The sequence below is a fragment of the Actinia tenebrosa genome, unplaced genomic scaffold (genome assembly GCF_029948245.1).
Source record: "Actinia tenebrosa isolate PJP-AT-01 unplaced genomic scaffold, QUT_ActTen_1.0 PGA_scaffold2__45_contigs__length_23673736, whole genome shotgun sequence".
Taxonomy (NCBI): domain Eukaryota; kingdom Metazoa; phylum Cnidaria; class Anthozoa; order Actiniaria; family Actiniidae; genus Actinia; species Actinia tenebrosa.
In genome coordinates, this window is record NW_028292579.1 from 10,715,144 (window position 1) to 10,736,430 (window position 21,287).

At 38.0% G+C, this 21,287-nt stretch overlaps 3 protein-coding genes across 5 annotated transcripts; 2 read left to right on the forward strand and 1 right to left on the reverse strand.

Annotated features, from left to right (window-relative positions):
• The first annotated feature begins 5,483 nt into the window (after positions 1 to 5,483).
• LOC148909236 (uncharacterized) lies at positions 5,484 to 8,133 on the forward strand. Its single transcript, XM_089034055.1, has 3 exons — positions 5,484 to 6,371; positions 6,705 to 7,043; positions 7,195 to 8,133. The coding sequence occupies exons 1-3, from the start codon at positions 5,484 to 5,486 to the stop codon at positions 8,131 to 8,133; spliced, it is 2,166 nt and encodes a 721-aa protein (XP_088890181.1).
• A 3,421-nt stretch (positions 8,134 to 11,554) lies between these two features.
• On the forward strand, positions 11,555 to 14,533 carry LOC148909237 (uncharacterized). Of its 2 annotated transcripts, none has more exons than XM_089033823.1 (4): positions 11,555 to 12,053; positions 12,151 to 12,402; positions 12,498 to 12,740; positions 13,888 to 14,533. In XM_089033823.1, exons 1-3 carry the CDS (start codon positions 11,893 to 11,895, stop codon positions 12,727 to 12,729), a joined length of 645 nt encoding a protein of 214 aa, XP_088889949.1. In that variant the 5' UTR covers positions 11,555 to 11,892; the 3' UTR covers positions 12,730 to 12,740; positions 13,888 to 14,533. The 2 variants fall into 2 exon arrangements, with proteins under 2 accessions (XP_088889949.1, XP_088889948.1); XM_089033822.1 differs by having other exon boundaries at positions 11,566 to 12,053; positions 13,882 to 14,533.
• On the reverse strand, positions 12,088 to 18,539 carry LOC148909238 (uncharacterized). Of its 2 annotated transcripts, none has more exons than XM_089033820.1 (11): positions 17,832 to 18,539; positions 16,857 to 17,444; positions 16,436 to 16,592; positions 16,120 to 16,354; positions 15,510 to 16,047; positions 14,933 to 15,146; positions 14,418 to 14,669; positions 14,150 to 14,321; positions 13,679 to 13,827; positions 13,156 to 13,350; positions 12,088 to 13,082 (listed from the first exon to the last, which is right to left on the reverse strand). In XM_089033820.1, the coding sequence occupies exons 1-11, from the start codon at positions 18,141 to 18,143 to the stop codon at positions 12,964 to 12,966; spliced, it is 2,931 nt and encodes a 976-aa protein (XP_088889946.1). In that variant the 5' UTR covers positions 18,144 to 18,539; the 3' UTR covers positions 12,088 to 12,963. The 2 variants fall into 2 exon arrangements, with proteins under 2 accessions (XP_088889946.1, XP_088889947.1); XM_089033821.1 differs by having other exon boundaries at positions 16,857 to 17,110; positions 17,832 to 17,933.
• Between the last annotated feature and the right edge of the window lie 2,748 nt (positions 18,540 to 21,287).

Genomic DNA, 21,287 nt, shown 5'->3' on the forward strand with positions numbered 1-21,287 from the left:
CCACGAAGGATCTGGCCAAAACACGTGTCTTTAACTTGCCACCCATTACATTCATATCCAAAGTGTTTGCTACAGCTTCGGTTTGAGTGCTGGTTGAAATTGTCGAAGGAGCAACACCCGCACCCGTCATAGGCTTTCTTTCTCGGTTTCCCCTTTCCCTTTGTTGAGCGAGCTGCAACAACAAAGTGCGTACTCAGTCATCATACTTTGTATCAAACATATGCAGATTCTACTTTTGGTAAATTTATGAAAAAATAAAAAACTACTTACGTGGAGGAAAGTTTTTCCGCTTTTTCGAAATTCGGCGACCGCCCTTCTACACGTAGAACAGTTGCTCGCTAGCTGTTTCAATTCCAAAACACTGCTTGAAATCACTTTTAAAATTTGTGGCTGACTTTGCTTTGTTCTCGTAGTGCTTACATACTGAACACGTTTTGTGAGAGCAATAAAATTCGTTTACAAACAATGTAACCACCAAAAATATCAATTTAAATGACCTCGCCATGTTTCAAATAAGGCTCAAACCATACGTCAAGGGTCAGTGGCCACCTCTGCAGCCTGCAATCACCTTGTTATGCATCAGCGGATGCGTGCATGCGCATGCAAAATTCCCTCCTGTTCTGATTAGGGGATTAAGAAGTTCATGATGGCTTTTCAGATTGTGCACTCTGCGACCGCCAATACTTCCACGTGTTTTCGCGCCCCTTTTGGTTATTTGTTCACGGTTCCCTTCCACTTTCTTCGTTGACTTGGGGGGGGGGGGGGGGGGGGGGGTCTGCTTAGTGCCTCAATTCTGGACTAATTTCTGAGCCGACGAAGGGGTGGGTCCCTGCCTGAGGTTTCCTAGGTTTTCATTTACCGTGTAATGGAATTGGAGGGTCCGACCCCTTCGTTGGGCTTTGTTCCTTTGGTCACACGTCCCAGCACCGATTTCACACCGATTATACAGGATATTTGAGTAGTGGATAGTGGAATTATTATAGCCGGCATTATGCTTTAAGTTTTGAGCATTGGATGTGGGTTTTTGAGTCTTGGATGTGGGTTTTGAGTCTTGGATGTGGGCTTTTGAGTATCAGATGTGGGTTTTTGAGTATTGGACGTGGGTTTTGAGTATTGGATGTGGGTTTTTGAGTATTGGATGTGGGTTTTGAGTATTGGATGTGGGTTTTTGAGCATTGGGTATATGGGGTTGAGCATGGTAAGAATAAAGGTTGGCATATTACTACTGGATTAGTTATTATGCACTATTACGACTGGAGTTTGGCTATATACTATCTCGTTGTATTGTCGGGGACAAGGAGCGGATCTCGCCCCATAACTTAATCATACTACGACGTGATAATGGCTTCAGTGAGAATATATTACGAACCTTCCCAGATACCGAGAGGTTGTCACTCAACTTTCTGCCCGACAGAGCTCGCTGGCCCTCGCCCATTGAAGCAAGCGAAACAAAACAGCCGGCCATTGACGCACGTAACATACCACACCGATTACCCACTGAGGCAAAAAATAATCAATCACCTATTATGGTGACAAATGCTGATCTACCTATTGTGGTAGAGCCCAGTAAGGCACAAATCAAAACAAATGACAACCCAGTGAGGTTGATAAAATACAACCAATTTTACCAAGGAAGAACCAAGCGCGAAGAGTCCGAAAAGGAGTCTTCACTTAACGTTCGGCTTTGATGAATGCTTTTAGTAACAATAATTTAAATTGCATTTATGATATTAGAAAGTTACATTATGGCTTTAATAAAGACCGCAGATTGTATGCCTGATCCAAATGGTACTGCTGCTGTTATGGAATTTGTTGTTATCTCAAAATTAAAGAAATATTCATGCTCTTTTTCAGTTTAATTGAATAGAGAAAGACAAACAATGTCACAAAAGAAAAAGATCAGAGGAAACTCAGTGATATTGTACATACCATAAACATCTTTTGGTATTATCTTATTCATGCTCGCAGCAATTCATTTGCATTATGCAACAGCTTGTATATTTTTAATAGTATTGCGTAATGGTAATTAATATGCATACGATTCATGTTTTGACTTTCCGCTTCCCACGAGCTTCTGTCCGAAGCAAACTACGAAGAAGAAAGACATTTTGGAGACCGTTTGAAAGGCTAAAATGGACGACCCATCTTTCTTTGAAGACAAACTGGACGAAGAGGAAGCTAAGAGGAGTATGTTAGTATTCGATGTGCCTGAAAATCTTCGTCCTGAAGATGTTGTTATTCACTTTCAAAAGGAAAGTAATTGCGGAGGCGAAGTTTGAATATTGATGATCATGGCAATGAACACCGTTCGTCTTTCGTTCTAACATTCGAAGATCCTTTTTGTTTTGTTTTTCAATTAATGATAAAAATTTTTCGCTTTTAATAGGTGTTAATACTACAAAAAAAAGGATAAAATTAAAGGCTTTCGAGCTATAAGGCGGCTATCAGTGCAGCATGACTTATAACCTCGAAATTTAAAAATGGAAAAAAGTTGAACCAAAACAAAATGGAAACAGCCTTCATTCCATCAAGTTCCCTAGTAAGTTCATTTTGAGTACGTATTAAGAGGGCATGTCTGTAAAAATCAAACAAAATCGAAAATCGGCGGCCAAGCTGAAAAAATCGATTTGGTCCATATTTGGTCCAAAGACGTGAAATACCACCTAAATAAACGTACTGATGTTTATTTTGAAAAATTTCACTTTTATTTTGAGAAAATCGAGAAAATCCATTTTGGCCGTCGGCGCCCTCAATTCAGCTTAAATTCGAGGTCAAAATGATAGGTCTGGAAAAAGCGCTCGCGTATAAAAATGAAGCAAACTAAAGAAGATCTGTTTTTGGAAATATGGTAAAGGAAAGATTAATGCTTATTTTAAGCTAAATATGAATAGGGAAACGCGATCTAATAAGTCGTCAGGGACTATTTACAAACTACATTTTTCGGGTTTTCAGAAACTTTAATTTCACCCTTAGTTTGCAAAGCGCATTTTCATGTGCACCGGGTGTTCGGATTTATCTGAAATTCCAACCATAATACCTTCGAATGTTAAGCTAAATCATATGTAAAATTCAGCTTGGGTTATTAAATGAGCGCGATATACGAAACTCTCGAATTCGGATAAATTTGGCTTGTTAGGGGCTTGCATCCAATCATTCCAATGAAACCAGTTCAAGGCAGACAGAGCTAACCGGCCTATATTTTCAAATATATTCAGTTCTGACATTTGATTTAATAACTTTATTTGTTGAATATTGAGTGCAATATATTGTATTTCTTTGCTTTTTTTCGACATTAGTACGTTTAAAATACTGTGAACCTTACTACCACTTCGAAACAAGCATGTAAACACATGCGACGGCACGACTTATATGATAATTTACAAACGCCCAAATAACATATAGTATAAATTAGTACTTTACGAGTTCTAAAAAATTGTTAGATTTATGTCAAAACCAAGGCTTAAAAAACCACAATATAACTGGGTGATCCGAACCAAAAGATAAATTGCTTAAATGTTTAAACCTAGTACTGAATTTCGGGGTTTTATAATTTTTGCTCGCCGTATACTGACCTGAGACAATGCGTATATTACCTTTAATCCAACTCACTTTTCAACACAGAATGACAAGTGTTCTACGGTTCCTTGCAGAGGTATTTGGAAATTGCCTAATTTCGCATCAAAGTATTTTCTTTAGATTAAGATTTCATTTTGAGGAAGCCCGAGATTAATTTTCACAGCCTTTTTCATTCTGCTTATGGACCTTCCAGACTTCGTTGTAATAATACTTGCTTCAGTATCGATAATGGCAATGCCGGAATGGCGTTAATGGAATCTCCAATCTCTTGAAAAATCCCACTATCCGCGATTGGTTTCACGTTTAAAATCCAAGTTTTTGTTTCAACAATTAGATTCCGACGAAAAAATTACATGGGCAATTAGCAAAAAGATATAACATGTCACAAGAGGTCCTACGGCATAGTTGATGTCGAAAATGAAGTGGAACTAATACTTGCTCGTTGCTCTATATTTTCGATATCACCAAGCCTTTTAAATGATTTAACAATTTGCCCTTTACATCGCTTTACGCTTGGTTTCGGATGGTATCGCTGTTCTCGGAAGTGTCAAGTTCCTTCTGAAATTTCGAATCACAATAGTTCAAATCCAAGAAAATGGCCTAAAGGAGAGCGAGGAATTGGAAAGACGTTCTCTGAAGTAATTCTGGAAAAAACCGGAAAATTTATAGCAGTTGGTTCAGGTGAGTCAACCTATAAGTACATATCATATAAACATTATCTAGGGGGTAAAAAAAGGGATCATTTAGCACATTTCAACTGCTTCCCTCAAATATTTCTCGAATATTTATTTATGGCTTTCCCCGGCGGATCGCGCTATATCCTGGCGTTCGGCTCAGTCCCGTCATTTGCACGAGATCTTCGATTCGGTCTAAAGTATTGGCTTTAAATTGCACTTGTTTTCATATCCTAATGTATTTAGAATATAATCGGTGGCTTTTCTGAAATGGCATTTTTTGTTTTTGTAACAAAACAACCAGAATTGAAATGTAACATGAAGATCGCGCTAGATAAGCCGGTGTCGCCTTAGCTAATTGATTATTTGTTTACCGACTTTCATTTTTGGCGGGAAAAAAAAAAAAACCCTACAATAAATGGCAATACAAGGGAAAAGCTCGATATAGGATCTTTTGAACAGCCGGCCTATAAGTTTAGTGAAAGTAGCTTAGCTAATCCCGCGAGCACATTTTCATAGCAAAATGTTTGAAGAAAACGAAATTTACATCAGTATATATAGGGCTTGTTCGGGGGCTTACAACACCCCACTCAACCCACCCCTGGACCCGCCCCTGAAGAAATTCTCTCATAAAAAAAAATTTCCCCCACTTTATGTAATATAAAGGGTTTGGTTTTCATGATCCTTTACTGAGAAGTAGTTCAGGTTTTTAGTACATGTTAAAATCACAAGGGAATAAAATAAAATTTAATTTTTAGGGTTGTGTTGCAGTTGCAGACGAATTCTCGATGCTGTTTGTAAAGAAAGAAGCCATATGACGCAATTGTTGACAGATATTGATCCTTCTACCAAAGATGAAGTTGAAGAAGAAAAACTCGGTGAATTTACTTTTCTTTTGAAAAAACTTGCATTGGTATGTTCATTTACCTCTTCAAAACTACTGGGCTACCGCCTACCCCCGATTGTTGATATATTCGTCAAAACTTTAAAACGAATTTTTATTTTAGTGTTTTTAGTTTAAACTGTTCTAAGTATAGTTTATTTTATTGTGAATTATATTTCGGCTATTTGAATGATTTTAAAATTCTCCTGTTCTATATGTTGCAGACGCCTAACAATTGCTCTAGCGACGTGAAGGTTGCTAGTAATGACACCCCAGGAAGTCTTTCAACTGATGAAAAACGATTAAGCATCTATATTCCACCAGACAGTGATAGCTCCGAAGACAATGGCATGAGTTTGACCACACCTTTACGACAATTAAATATATATTTAGAAAAGCGTGACGTCAGTCCAATTCGTAGCGTCTTAAAAACGCCTTGGGATCAAGCATCTGGCAGAACAAAGAGAAGATATACCCAAAAAGCCAAGAAAGTTGTTGAAACTGTTATGAAGGAAATTGCACCAAACGACCCGGACATGCTTTTCGACTCTGTAAAATCAAGCGACGTCGTCTCAAGTAAACATGAAGCCGAAAGTATTGACATTTCCTTACTAGATGCTTTAGCCGAGTGCTACGAAAATGCAGGGAATTGGGAGGTTCGCCGTCAAATTCTTTCCATCATGGCTGACAAAGTTCATTTTCTAACGCTACAAAAATGGATACCAGACCTAACACAATACAGATATTACATCGCTAAGAAGCATTTACTTCTACATGGGAGAGGAACACCCGTCGAAAAATCTATCCATACAAGAATGTGCGTAGCTCCAGAAAAATTAGAGCATTTCCTTTCGTTTATAACCAGTCCGCATATTTTACAGGAGCTTCCATTTGGAGAGAAAACTCTTAAACTTTCAACTAGTGAGATCAAAGTACCAAACGTAATCCGAACCATCATCCCCGAAAGAATAGTTCAGCAGTACAATTCCTTCTGTAGTGAAGTAGATTTTCCTTCTCTAAGCCGCAGTACTTTACCCAGAATACTAAACGTGTGCTCAGCATCACAGAGAAAATCGTTGCAAGGCCTTGACAATTTCAGTGCATGTGGCGCACAAGCCTTTGACGATTTAGAACAAATGGTTGAAAGTCTGGGAGATAGAGGCATGGGAATGTCATGGGCCAAGCTCCAAAAAGACAAACTGAGGTCATCCAAACGCTACTTAAAAGTAGACTACAAGGTAAGTCATAATAGTCTAATTTCATTGAGGCGCATGTATAATCATTAGCAACATGGTTTTTCATTTTTCATGGTATGTTTATAGGAAGGAAGGAAGGAAGGAAGGAAGGAAGGAAGGAAGGAAGGAAGGAAGGAAGGAAAAAACATTTTTGCCCATTTTGTTGCCACGAGGTGGGTCCTGGCCCCTTGGCGGGAAATCTGCAAATCGTTTCGATCTTTGCTCTTTGACCGTGAGACATTTTAGCAAAATAATAATACTACCTAACTACCTTGCCGATATATTTTAATCAGTATCCACTTATTATGTTAATTTAAATGTTTGTTTGCTTGTTAGCTACATGTCTCTGCGACCTCTAAAGTTGCTGATCATTGTATTGCTTATTCACTGAGTGATCCTAAGGATAAAGATTTTCAAACCCTTTGTAAGGATCACACACATGAGCTTCAGTGTGATCGCTGTTCCATCCTCAGTCAAGTACTACAAGGAATTAAAGATTCGGTACAGTGCCCTAAGGTAAAGTGCAGTTCAGATGACAAAGAAGAGATAGAATATATTATCAAACAAGCTGATGAGAGTATTCTGGCGTGGAAAGCCCACTTGCTGAGATCCATAAATCAAGATGAAGCCCGACTTCGTGTTCTTGATAAACTAGATCCAAATTCGGTTTTACTCGTACAAGACTGGGCCATGAAGTACTTAACACGCAAGTTTCGAGAAAGTCAGAACGACTGGTTTGCAAAGCGCGGGATTCCGTGGCATGCTACGGTGGCTATTCGTAAAGTTCCAGAAATTCAAATGATCACCTTTGTTCATCTCTTTCCAGCGTGTACTCAAGACAGCTCAGCATGCAGTACTTGCCATAATGGATGATGTAATCTATCAGTTGAAAGAAGTTATGCCGACGCTCAAGTCTATTTATTACAGACAAGACAATGCCGGCTGTTATCACTCAGGCCTTAGCATGTTAGGAGCTAAAGTTGTTGCAAATCGTTATGGAATATCCCTGGAGCAATTAGATTTCTCCGATCCACAAGGAGGAAAGGGTCCATGTGATAGAAAAGCGGCTAACATAAAATCGCACATTAATTTCTACATTAACTCAGGACAAGATGTCGAAACAGCGCATCAGATGAAGACGGCTATTCAGTCTTGTGGTGGTGTTCATGGCGTTAAAGTATCGCTGGGCAGTCCCCCTCCATCCATACTAACAGTGAAATGGAGCGGAGTTAGTCTTATTAACAACATCAAGTACGAGAAGAAAGGATTGCGAGTGTGGAAAGCTTATGGCATTGGCCCAGGCAAATTTCTTCTATGGAAAGAATTCGACGTTCCCAAAGATAATGCTATACCAAAACTGGCTACTGAAGATCAAGATGGCACAAATGGTACCACCGCAGGTTTCGTCCAGGTAAAGCCAAGACAGCAAAAGAAAGCCAAACAATCCAAGGAAAATAAAGGCTCTGGTGATGACACATCCGATAATTCCGAAGAAAAAGATTCTATTCAACTTTTTTCTTGTCCGGAGGAAGGGTGTGTCAAATCTTACCAACGTTATTCAGCTCTTGAGCATCATGTAGATTGTGGGTCCCATAAACGAGTTCTTGAACAGATAACATTCCTAGATAAGGCAATGTTGGGTTACTCAATGAAGCTTGAAGAAGGTATTTCCTCAGTTCCTAATACAGATGAAATTGCTGGTGGTGCCGTTACTGACGCTGAAAATCCATGCACCACCGTGTTTCAAGATGGGATGGGCGCTTAAGTCGACCCAAAGAAAGAAACGTTTTTCTTCCAAACAGAAAGATTACCTAGTCAAATCGTTTAGAATTGGAGAAATATCTGGTCACAAGAAAGATCCCAAGACGGTTGCAAAGGAAATGCGAACAGCAAAAAATGAAGAAGGAGAACGTATTTTCAAAGGGAACGAGTTTCTGACGCCACAGCAAATTTCAAATTTCTTCTTTCGCTTGAAAGCAAATGCGAAAAACCACGACACCGAAGATGATACAGACACTGATGACGAAGATATTGAGAATATAGAAAGAGAGGAAACCCTCAGTCAAATTCGTGCTGAAGTCGTAGAAGAAGCATCTCCATCTCACCCTATAGTGTACGACGTACATAACATTTGTGATATTTCAGCAAGCTCGAAACTACACAGGTTTTCCGTGAAAATGCTTCAAGAAATCTCCCATTACTTTGAAATTCCTACGTCCGATATAAAAGTGAAATTGAAGAAGCCATACATTGATCGATTAGACTCGATGGTAAACCTTTGCTCCTACAGCTCAAAATAATTGATGGCAAAGGCGGATATATTCTTTAGATCGTCGACTTTACAGGCAAAGAGATATTCAACATAATTACCAAGTGTTTGATCCTCACTGAACTCGCTTCCAAGATTTTCTACAACCTCTCCAGCTCTCCGGATAAAACAAAACAAATGTGAACTGAACAGAATGGGTCGTTAAATCATGTTTAAGTATGTTCTTTTCGGTGAACTTGACTGTGTAGTTCAGACAGTGACCCTCACATTACAAATGTCTTGAAAGTTCGACACGAGCATGACTGAGATTGTCGGGTGACTTGCTTAGTTCTTGTTAACGAAGTGGTCGGCTTTTCTTAGACCGAATGGAAAGGAACGCTGAAGCGTGCAATAGTGGCTTATCGAAGTCCTGACCAGAAGAGGGGGGGGGACTGTACAATTAAGGCACCTGGACTAGGTGCAAAACATTAGCTTGTTGATATCGAAAGAAAAAACTATCAAATAATTAGATAAATAAGACTTATTCATTTTCACCCGCAGGAAAAAAGGTACGATTTTTATATTTGGTCACACTTTTGGGTAGCCCACTCCCTTGCAATGATTAGTAACACCGGCTTGATGTAAAATTGTTTTAATTTTTAGCGCTTTCTTATTCCTTGGATTTTAAACGTGAAACCAATCGCGGATAGCGGGAAAATGTGCTCGCGGGATTAGCTAAGCTACTTTCACTAAACTTATAGGCCGGCTGTTCAAAAGATCCTATATCGAGCTTTTCCCTTGTATTGCCATTTATTGTAGGGTTTTTTTTTTTTTCCCGCCAAAAATGAAAGTCGGTAAACAAATAATCAATTAGCTAAGGCGACACCGGCTTATCTAGCGCGATCTTCATGTTACATTTCAATTCTGGTTGTTTTGTTACAAAAACAAAAAATGCCATTTCAGAAAAGCCACCGATTATATTCTAAATACATTAGGATATGAAAACAAGTGCAATTTAAAGCCAATACTTTAGACCGAATCGAAGATCTCGTGCAAATGACGGGACTGAGCCGAACGCCAGGATATAGCGCGATCCGCCGGGGAAAGCCATAAATAAATATTCGAGAAATATTTGAGGGAAGCAGTTGAAATGTGCTAAATGATCCCTTTTTTTACCCCCTAGATAATGTTTATATGATATGTACTTATAGGTTGACTCACCTGAACTAACTGCTATAAATTTTCCGGTTTTTTCCAGAATTACTTCAGAGAACGTCTTTCCAATTCCTCGCTCTCCTTTAGGCCATTTTCTTGGATTTGAACTATTGTGATTCGAAATTTCAGAAGGAACTTGACACTTCCGAGAACAGCGATACCATCCGAAACCAAGCGTAAAGCGATGTAAAGGGCAAATTGTTAAATCATTTAAAAGGCTTGGTGATATCGAAAATATAGAGCAACGAGCAAGTATTAGTTCCACTTCATTTTCGACATCAACTATGCCGTAGGACCTCTTGTGACATGTTATATCTTTTTGCTAATTGCCCATGTAATTTTTTCGTCGGAATCTAATTGTTGAAACAAAAACTTGGATTTTAAACGTGAAACCAATCGCGGATAGTGGGATTTTTCAAGAGATTGGAGATTCCATTAACGCCATTCCGGCATTGCCATTATCGATACTGAAGCAAGTATTATTACAACGAAGTCTGGAAGGTCCATAAGCAGAATGAAAAAGGCTGTGAAAATTAATCTCGGGCTTCCTCAAAATGAAATCTTAATCTAAAGAAAATACTTTGATGCGAAATTAGGCAATTTCCAAATACCTCTGCAAGGAACCGTAGAACACTTGTCATTCTGTGTTGAAAAGTGAGTTGGATTAAAGGTAATATACGCATTGTCTCAGGTCAGTATACGGCGAGCAAAAATTATAAAACCCCGAAATTCAGTACTAGGTTTAAACATTTAAGCAATTTATCTTTTGGTTCGGATCACCCAGTTATATTGTGGTTTTTTAAGCCTTGGTTTTGACATAAATCTAACAATTTTTTAGAACTCGTAAAGTACTAATTTATACTATATGTTATTTGGGCGTTTGTAAATTATCATATAAGTCGTGCCGTCGCATGTGTTTACATGCTTGTTTCGAAGTGGTAGTAAGGTTCACAGTATTTTAAACGTACTAATGTCGAAAAAAAGCAAAGAAATACAATATATTGCACTCAATATTCAACAAATAAAGTTATTAAATCAAATGTCAGAACTGAATATATTTGAAAATATAGGCCGGTTAGCTCTGTCTGCCTTGAACTGGTTTCATTGGAATGATTGGATGCAAGCCCCTAACAAGCCAAATTTATCCGAATTCGAGAGTTTCGTATATCGCGCTCATTTAATAACCCAAGCTGAATTTTACATATGATTTAGCTTAACATTCGAAGGTATTATGGTTGGAATTTCAGATAAATCCGAACACCCGGTGCACATGAAAATGCGCTTTGCAAACTAAGGGTGAAATTAAAGTTTCTGAAAACCCGAAAAATGTAGTTTGTAAATAGTCCCTGACGACTTATTAGATCGCGTTTCCCTATTCATATTTAGCTTAAAATAAGCATTAATCTTTCCTTTACCATATTTCCAAAAACAGATCTTCTTTAGTTTGCTTCATTTTTATACGCGAGCGCTTTTTCCAGACCTATCATTTTGACCTCGAATTTAAGCTGAATTGAGGGCGCCGACGGCCAAAATGGATTTTCTCGATTTTCTCAAAATAAAAGTGAAATTTTTCAAAATAAACATCAGTACGTTTATTTAGGTGGTATTTCACGTCTTTGGACCAAATATGGACCAAATCGATTTTTTCAACTTGGCCGCCGGATGTTTGATTTTTACAGACATTGCCTCTTAAAGGGCCACTTGGACGAAAATTCGGACAAATTTCAAAACCCCTCTATGCGACTACAAACGGTTCCAAAACAATCAATAGAACTAATTAAACAATATCCGAACCTTAAATTTACCTTTTGTGTGAATATTGGTTCAAAAAAATAGGTCTTAAAAGTGTCCGCCATTGATTTATTCGTTCACGGCCAAAAGTCAATTCGGCCAGCGGTCTTCCGTAGGAAACCTCCTTGTGACGTCATTTACTCAACCCGTTTGTAGAAGCAGCGTTTACACCATACATTTCTTCTTGTATCTGCTTAGGTTTTTTTTGCTTTTTTGTAAGCGCAATCTTAAGAATAATAGTCGTTTTGTGAAATTTGGTATTCGAAAACCATGGAAGGTCATGGATTTGATGAATTTAACTATTCTGAGGAGCTAGAGCCGATTGCTACCGAAGAAGAGTATGTTGTTTACCAGAGGGAACTCGAGATAGAACTGGAAGAAGAAGAAATGCTAAAGAAACGATTTGCAAAGGAAATACAACTTAATCACTGGTAAGATATATAAACATTAACCTGGCTATACCAGTTATCAAATCGTGCAATGCTTTTAATCAAGACTCAAACTATTCTTCTTATATTTGTACTGTAGGTGCAGTTGCTCCGCTTGTTCACTGACTTTGATCACCAATCAAGCAGAGTGTTTTTGTTGTCAAGACATTGACCGTTGTAGGGAGAAATTGGAAGATTTTGAAGAAGAACTTCCTTGTATAACCGAACATCCTGGATTTAGGTCCGTATGCCTTGACAAGTGGGTTTTAGAGACGGCTGCAATTGGTCTCAAGACGCGTAAACGACGAAGTTACGTCGTTATGAGAGAGCAAGGGCTAGTACCAGAAGCACGGTAAGTGCGTGAATTACTACGTATATACTTATATATATAATATATAGTGAACAATCTTTAATGAATATTACAGTAATTGATATCCTAATTTGTAGATTTTTCAGATCAGTTGCGTACCGTCAATTTTATCGCCTCATATGGGAATACGACGGTAATCTAAGAAGACTGCCTTTGCCCTGTTGCGTATATAATGCCATACGATCAGAATTTCCCTCAGAACATGGGACATATAAAGGGTTTATAGAGGAAGATGAAGAAGAGGAAGAAACAAATACCGATTCAGAATTTGAGGACGAAGAGTTACAGTTCGATGAAGAAACTGAATAAAATCAAATGTCGTAAGTGATAAATATATTATGTAAAAGATGAAATGAAAATTGCTCCTGTAATGAGTGCAAACACCAATAAACATGTGGCTCATTTGTTGCTTATCCCAAGTGTGCAACTTAGATAGTGCTGTTGTTAAATCAGTGCTGTTTTCACTTTTAGTGTTTGTACTCTATAACAGAATTGTAAGAAAGACAAATTTCAATGCAATATATAAATGCATAGAGTAATAGATCAGCTAGAGCTGGAACACTGCCCTCTCTTGTGGCCCTTCATTGGATTGCCACAATTTTTGCAGCTAGGTGCTTTTCTGGCTGATTGTCTTGGCTGGAGCAATGCTTGCAATTCTTCATCTAAACAAATAAATAAAGCTTGATAATCTTGTGCAATCAAAAATTAATACAAATGTTAGATTTCACTAATTACCTGTGCACGTAGGTGGACAAATCTGTGTTTCTTTCTCTTTCCTTTGTCTATATCTGTTTAACGCTGCTTCCTTGTCCTCTTTGTCTAACATTGAATGCAATGGCTGAGGGACACTTTCTTCAAGTTCGTCTCTGACTTGTTTTAACTCCGCTTTTGGTGTTTCTATCAACGTCCTGTAGATATCACTTATGTAGTCTAGAAATTAATGTGTTGATTCATTAATGCCATCACATAATCAAAAAAATATTTACTAACAGCAATAGACTAGTTTCATGTTCAATAGACACTGCTGTATTTTATGTCTCCAGATTTATTTCCAGAGGCTTAGCCTGGTTATAATAAGTAAGCTGTTCACAGAGACCATAATAATTTTTGGTATTTGAAACATTGGTAATGTACATTCTTCATAATTATATGCTCAGGCTAAGCCTGTGCAATAAATCTGGGATCATAAAACACAGCAGCATTTATTAAACATAAAACTGGTCTCTTTACAGATGTGTCTTTCCTGAGTGATGCCTACCATAATTTTGTGGTACTTTTGATTCCTTCACTGTTCCCTCGCCATATTTGTATTTTATGTACTTGACCTTGAGTTTTGGATTTCCGTGATCATCCTTTTTTGAATCACGTTGAAGATTGTAATTGAAATGCAGTGCAGCTAGTATTGTCCTTCAAAGAAAGTGGAAAATATGCTTGATTCTTTTTTTTTTCCTTTTGTTTCAGGCAAAGGTTAGCAAGATGAACTCTTTAACAGGAATAATTGAGTAGGACATTTTTGAAAAGAGGTTTTCATTCTTTATACATTGTTTTTTCTTATATGTTGGTAACTATAGTAGGAAGGAGAAAAGTAACTCCTTTGAATAATCCTGAATAGATAAAAACACTTTTCAGGCTTGGAAAAATTTGAAGACTCCATTTTCACTCATCCCCCTCCAATAAATAATGAATAGTCCCTAAAGGTTTATCAAAGGAAGTATTTCTTGTATCATACCTGCTATACATGCCAAGATAAGAAAATGCATACATCTTTGGAGCAAAATGATTAATGACACTGTGATAGCCCTCAAGGCAGCTTGTTTGAGCATTAGTTGATACTTGCTTGATTGCTTTGCATAAACTGTCTTTTGTAAGAGCATCATAGAGCTTTTCATATGCTTCTGACCCTGGAAGTAGCATCAATTAGTTTTCGTCAATTTCCATTTTTTTAGTCTCATCTATTTTGCAAGGATTATATTTACATTATACTTTATACTATATACCTTTTAACATCCATGCTTTGGGAACTGTGATGATTCCATGTTTGCACTTATTGTAAATTTTGTTTGGAAGATCCTTGTGTTTATTTATAATATGGAATAAAAAGCTTTGAAATTTAGCCAGTTTAACTTCTCCCAGAAGGACTGGTGTGGAAATGGCAGACCAGTAGAAGTGGGAGATGCAGGCCTTGTACCAGCGACCAATAATCTCACAACCACGTTCTTTACTTAACTTCAGCATTTTCTTCTTTATTTCTAAAATTATAGAGCATGATTATTATATAAGAGCAATGATATCATTCTCAATGATTCACATACATAATGGCTATGAAGAAATTTTTAATTCTTGTCACAACAGACCTTTAACATGTCTGTGTTATTTTCCCACTTATTTTTTCTCTTCTGCATAATTAGTTGAAAAAATCTTTCTTTTCATTTCATCCATTTATTCATTCATTTCATTGGTTTGTTTGTTTGTTTGTTTATTATTTGTATGTTTTCATAGACATTCTACTTACTTTTTGCAACATGCCAAAGATCAAAAAAGTGATTAATCTTAGGCTTGCCCATTTGCTGACATATCTTTGGGCATTCCTCTTTCATCCACTTCGTGATGGATGTGTGCCTGTCAGTGATATATTGCTTTATTATCATGCCTTTAGTTAGCAAATATAAGATAGACCGTCGGTGGCCAAGAAATTCCATTGCTGCACTGCTACCAGCTTCATTTGCCTTTTAAGATAAAAACAAATAAAAATAATGAGAAATATCAGAAATTTGACATTTTTGGTATACACATTTATCCACCTTTTTTCTTCAGTACTATACTTTATTTTCATATTTACTGCCCTCATTGCTTTGCATAATTTTGACTACCGGTACTTTCTTTTGTTTTAGCTTGGTTACTTTTTGTCATGTAACATTTTTTTATATTTGTGTGATTCACAATAGAGAGAATGCATTAAAACCATGAAAGAAATACAAAACTGTTAATAGTCACTATAACTCAACCAGAACATTCATTACACAAAGAATAAAGTGGTCTATCACATGTCTTTGTGTAATGAACAATGACTTCGGTGACATAGAACTAACCTGAACTAGAACTATATTTATTATCAGACCAATTGTGCAGCAGAAGATGGTGTATGTTCCATACTTTGCAGAATGACCCATACTGTCATGCCGCCCGTCCCCGGCTAACTCAACTGGAACACCATCTAATTGATTAAAAATATTTCTTTGGTAACTCCTCCAGAAGGTGACTATTGATGGAAGTAGCAGGTGCTTCTGATGATAGTAGTATGTGGACTCATTATAAATCAAAATATTTATATGTCTCAGCACTTGTAGAACTTTCTTCACTGAAGCACCTGCTGTGAGTATTGCAAAACTCAGCAGTATGTTGCCAGCAGGGAACTTTCCAATCAATAAAGGTTGACTTGACCATACATTAGTCTTTTCGCAGCTTTTACACTTGGTCTCTACAGTTACCATTGTGCCTGACTGAATCGTAGAGACAGATGGGTTTGGGGACTTGCAAAGATGGCAGATTTGGAAAAGCATCAATAGATGTGATAGGAAAACAATAGCCTTGGGTTGTTGGCGGCAGTCTTTTCCATCAGTACGCAATCTAACAAAGAAATCAAAATGAATAACTAGCCCAGCAGTACAATATGGCAAATGAAAATCTATCATTTCTTACCTATCATTTACGTTTTCTTTGTCAGAGTCTGAATCATCATCTATCTCAATTCCATCTGCTGGTTCATCCTCTATGGGGGCATCATCAGTACATTCCATGACTTTCTTCACCTCATCCTCTATTTCCTCCTTCATTTCTTCATCATACTCATCAGACATGTCCTCTTGATCATCAGATAACATTTCCTGATCACTTTCTTCATCCTCAGCTATATACACATCTTCAGTCTGACAGTCTGTAATAAAAAGAATGGAAAAAATTTGAAACACAAGAACAGTAACATTTGAAACTGATAGTCTATGAAAGCATAGTATACCTATAGTCCTTGTAGCACAAGATTTAGTTGCTTTTGCCAGTGCCTCAGTAATTAGGGAATTTGTAGTTTCCAACCTGTTTAACCTGAGTTTTAGTGCTCTAACGTTTGGTTTTAGTTCAAGACATTGCTTGCAATATGTCTTCTCCAATTGTGTCTCCTATGAAATATACATATGGAAAAAATCAATCCAACAATATTGTTTTATTTACTCCTATTGGCAGTTTAAACTTAAAAAGACAAGAAATGTCAGCAAAACACAAAACAATCCAGTAATTCATAATAAATTTTGAGCATTTACATTGCAATGGTTAATTGCAGATTATGTCATAAAAAGCAATTGATAATTATTGATGAAAATTCTTGAATAACATAAACTGAATAATTTAGTTCAAAAGTGAGGATCTCAATGTGTAAGTGTTACCCTTTGTGTATTCCCCGAGTCATCAGAGGGTTGTGCTGGCTGTAGGTGACTAGTGTCTAGCTGTCCTTCAGGAACATTGCTCATTTCTTGATCTGGAATTTCTGTTTGCTCAACAGAAGACATTTCAATATGTTTTTCAAGTTCTCCTGAATTTTCAGTGGTGTTTGTTGCCTGTTCACTCAACTCTGCTGGCTGTAGGTGACTAGTGTCTAGCTGTCCTTCAGGAACATTGCTCATTTCCTGATCTGGAATTTCTGTTTGCTCAACAGAAGCCATTTCAATATGTTTTTCAAGTTCTCCTGAATTTTCAGTGGTGTTTGTTGCCTGTTCACTCAACTCTGCTGGCTGTAGGTGACTAGTGTCTAGCTGTCCTTCAGGAACATTGCTCATTTCTTGATCTGGAATTTCTGTTTGCTCAACAGAAGCCATTTCAATATGTTTTTCAAGTTCTCCTGAATTTTCAGTGGCGTTTGTTGCCTGTTCACTCAACTCTGCGACGGTAGGTTGGTCGGTAGGCTCACTATCTGTTTTCAAGTCTGAACTTGAAGTCTGAACTTGATCGTACTCATGAAGAATTTTTTTGAGTGACTGTAAGGGAGAACCCCGCATTAGTTATGAATAGGGTGACATCGAATTTTACTCCAACGCTCTCCAAAAGAATCACAAAATAATTCACAAACAAACAAGAAAACGGATATTTATCTCGGGTTGTTTTCTTCGAAATATTTTCAACACGGATATCATAATTTATTCGCAAATTTGCTCAGCTCATGAGGTGCGAAAACTATCGCATGGCGACATCCACGACCTGCTTTGACTGAATTTCAGGGATTTTATCAGCATTTTAGTTGCTATATAAGGCAAACAAATGTGATTCTTGAAAAATAAGTTTGTCCTAATGTATATCGTTTGGCTGATCGTTCAGTATTTTTCTGCGCAAGATCTTATATTGCGGTTTGGGGGAATTGTACTCACCTGACGGCGGCTTCTGTCACTAACAGCTTCTTCTTTGGAAGTTTCACGAACCCAGATGGTCGGAATTGCTCCTTTTTCCAGCTGGCGCCGACTTCCATCCTGGTGAAAAGCTCTCGAAAAACAGCTGTCTTTAAAATGATCGGAACAAATGACAAATCGTGTAGTAGGATTGAAGTTCACGCGATGGGTGCGCACGAACCGCTTCCATCGGTCACACTCTGGTTTACTGATCGGTGAGTAATGGACTGATATTCCCGATTTTTTATCAGAAACATTGCTGCAACCGTATACAACGCAACGGGCAGATGGCATACTTCAATTTGAGAAGCAGCGGCTAATAAATTTTCGATTTTGAATACCTTAAGATAGAGTTTTTCCCTAGTTGTCAAATTTTCCATATACATTAGCCACGAGTGTTTTGATTTTGGTTGAGTAAATGACGTCACAACTCCGACTCGACCCATTCTCCCTGAGCCGATTGCTTGATACAACGATTTTAATGGCGGACGGAAAAAAAGCGTCAAATTTTCGATCTTCCCCTTGGAATACGAAGAAATCATTTACACCTGTTATTAATGAGGTCACAAGGATTCCTTATTGAAAGTTTCAACTTGTTTTGAAATTTGTTCGATTTTCGTCCAAGTGGCCCTTTAAGGACGCATAAGGACCAGACATTGAGTTTATAGGGGTTGTACTTACAGTTGAACTGGTGACGTCACCAAGAGATCGAGTAGGTTTGTACTTTGGGCCGGGGGGGGTGGGGGGTGAGGGGAGACAGTCTAGCGTTGTTTTTCATAATGGGCCGTTTCACATGATACCGGAATGAGTTCGTTACGGAACGAGAATGAAATGTCCTACCGTATATATTAAGAAAAATTCACAGAACGAGTTAAAGCTTATGTAGGCTGATACGCATATATGCATCAGACATTTCTGGAATGAGTGTTCGTACCACAATGTATCGGTATGGAATATCATTCCGGAATTGACTTGTATACAGGAATGAAATTTTGCCCTGGTATCATGCAAACGAATACAAAGAAATTTATATGGGAACCGGGATGAAGTCGTCCGGGACGAAACTCTTAGACCAGTATCTGTTAAACGTCCCCTTATAATTTGATTCTTGAAAAATGTCGTGTCCACGACGTTTAGGTTAGTTTTTTTAATGCGAAGCTTTCGTCCATAAGTCAGAAAAAAATACTCTGAATTTTTGCTTCCCTAGCTACGTTATGGACTAGCAATACATTTAAAATTCTAACTTTTCTTATAACGAATACCTATGGGTGAAATGGTGCGTTGTGGTTTCAATTCTTTTATGAAATTGTCGTGAAATGATAGCTCTTTGTTCGCCAATAAACAACTGAAACTAGGACCGCCTGATCAACTACAACAATCATTTGCGCTCGTTCCCCGAGATGACAAAATAATGTTGATCTCTTGCTCCAGTTCTTAGCTAGTTCTTCTTGGCTCCACAAGAGAACTAGTCCCTATGAACAGAGCCTCAGGTACCAATAGGGTACATTATTTTTTTACGACCTACTTCAAGTAGTTGTAGAAAGCGCCCTTGAGATTCAACATATCATGAAGGGAAAAGAAGTCACCGTACAGCTATACCCTATTGGAACAAGAATACCAGAGGTAACAATTTTTTCTAGGCATGTCTAGTACTCATTATGCAGTTCTTTGAGGACAACATGATTATCAGTATAGTTTAAGATTTATGAATTTAATTCAAACTTAAGCCGTTATAAGAATATGGATATATAACATATTGATTCTACATGGAATAGGCTGTTCAATGCCCCTGAAAAAATCATTGAATATACAAGTATATTTCATATTTGAAATACATCATTGCTTTAACATTGCTCTTATAAAAATAATTTTAAGTTAGTTTTCGAATAGTAGCCGGGTACTATCGTCGTGTACGGATTAACGAAGTACGTCATAGGTTTCCAAACACACGAGTGGGACTTAGAAATTTTGGTTCTCCTCACTTAGAAAAAAAATTAAGTGAAGACACCAAGAATCGAACTCGGTACCTTCGGCACCAAAGAACTACTACAATGCCAACCCCAACCCCAACCCCAACCCCAACCCCAACCCCAACCCTAACCCTAACCCTAACCCTCTAACCCTAACTCTAACCCTAACTCTAACCCTAACTCTAACCCTAACTCTAACCCTAACCCTAACCCTAACCCTAGACCACGAAGTGAATTCGGTTGGGTGGTCTCAGTTTTTAGTCATATTTAAACGATGTATCATCAGCGCGTGCACATAAATATTTATTATAGTTTAATTTATGCCATCGTAGGGTACGATTACTAGCCGATTACTTGCAATTTGAATTTGAATAGAATTCCCCTGACAATTCCCGTACACGACGATACAACCAGTAGCCGGTGTTGTTTCGAATTACAAGTGCATAACAAATTAACATAAATGCCTCGTCACAGTCATTTGCTTATGGCATGAAAAAAACCTTTAAATCTTCAAAGCCGCACTCAAACTATTAATTTTTTTTCCGGGTCATTCAACAGCTTCCCCCATGTAGAATAGTGAATAATGAGAATATTGTACGAAGGCTGATGGGCGCTCATTTGAATATCGTATAATAAAATAGTTATTGAATTCGGATTTGATGACATCAAATTTATATCGCGTTCAGCTTTGACGGATACGAGTTCAGAGTTCTTGAGACTGTAGGTAGATTCCACGGGTCTGATTTTTCTTGTTATTCTTTGCGCCTTACATTTAGTCTCATTGAACGTGAGACCGGATGACGAAGACCAAACGTGCAGGCTGTTTAAATCGGTGTGTAGCGACGCAGCATCTTGAAGAGACTTGACATTTTTGTAGATTTTTGTATCATCAGCATACATGGCAACGTTGCTGGACTCGACTACTTCTGGGAGATCGTTCACGAACAGAAGGAACAAAGCTGGTCCCAAAATAGAGCCTTGAGGAACCCCGGAACCGACAGGCAGGGGATCTGATGTAGCTCCGGCCACAGTAACACGCTGGTGTAGTACGAACACTCATTCCAGAAATGTCTAATACCTATACATTGTGGTACGAACTCTCATTTCAGAAATATTTGATGCATATATGCGTATCAGCTTATATACCGTCGCTTTCACCTAAGCGGAAACTCCTCTAAAGAAAAACGCCCCTAATTGGGGGCGGTATGTTAACTTTTGACGACCAAAGTTTGACATTTGGCGCCTAAAACTTTGATGTTTGGCGCATCAAACTTCGACATTTGTAATGCATTGGCACTTTTGTCCAGCTTGAATACTCGTAGTCCCCATCGCAAAGATGTCAGATCGCCGTTCAATTAAGCAATTTTTCGAAGATATTGATCCAGATTAAGCCAGATATGCAACTGAATTTAGAAGAAATGGTTTCACAAATGACAAAACAATGAAATACTGGCGTGAAGAAGATTTT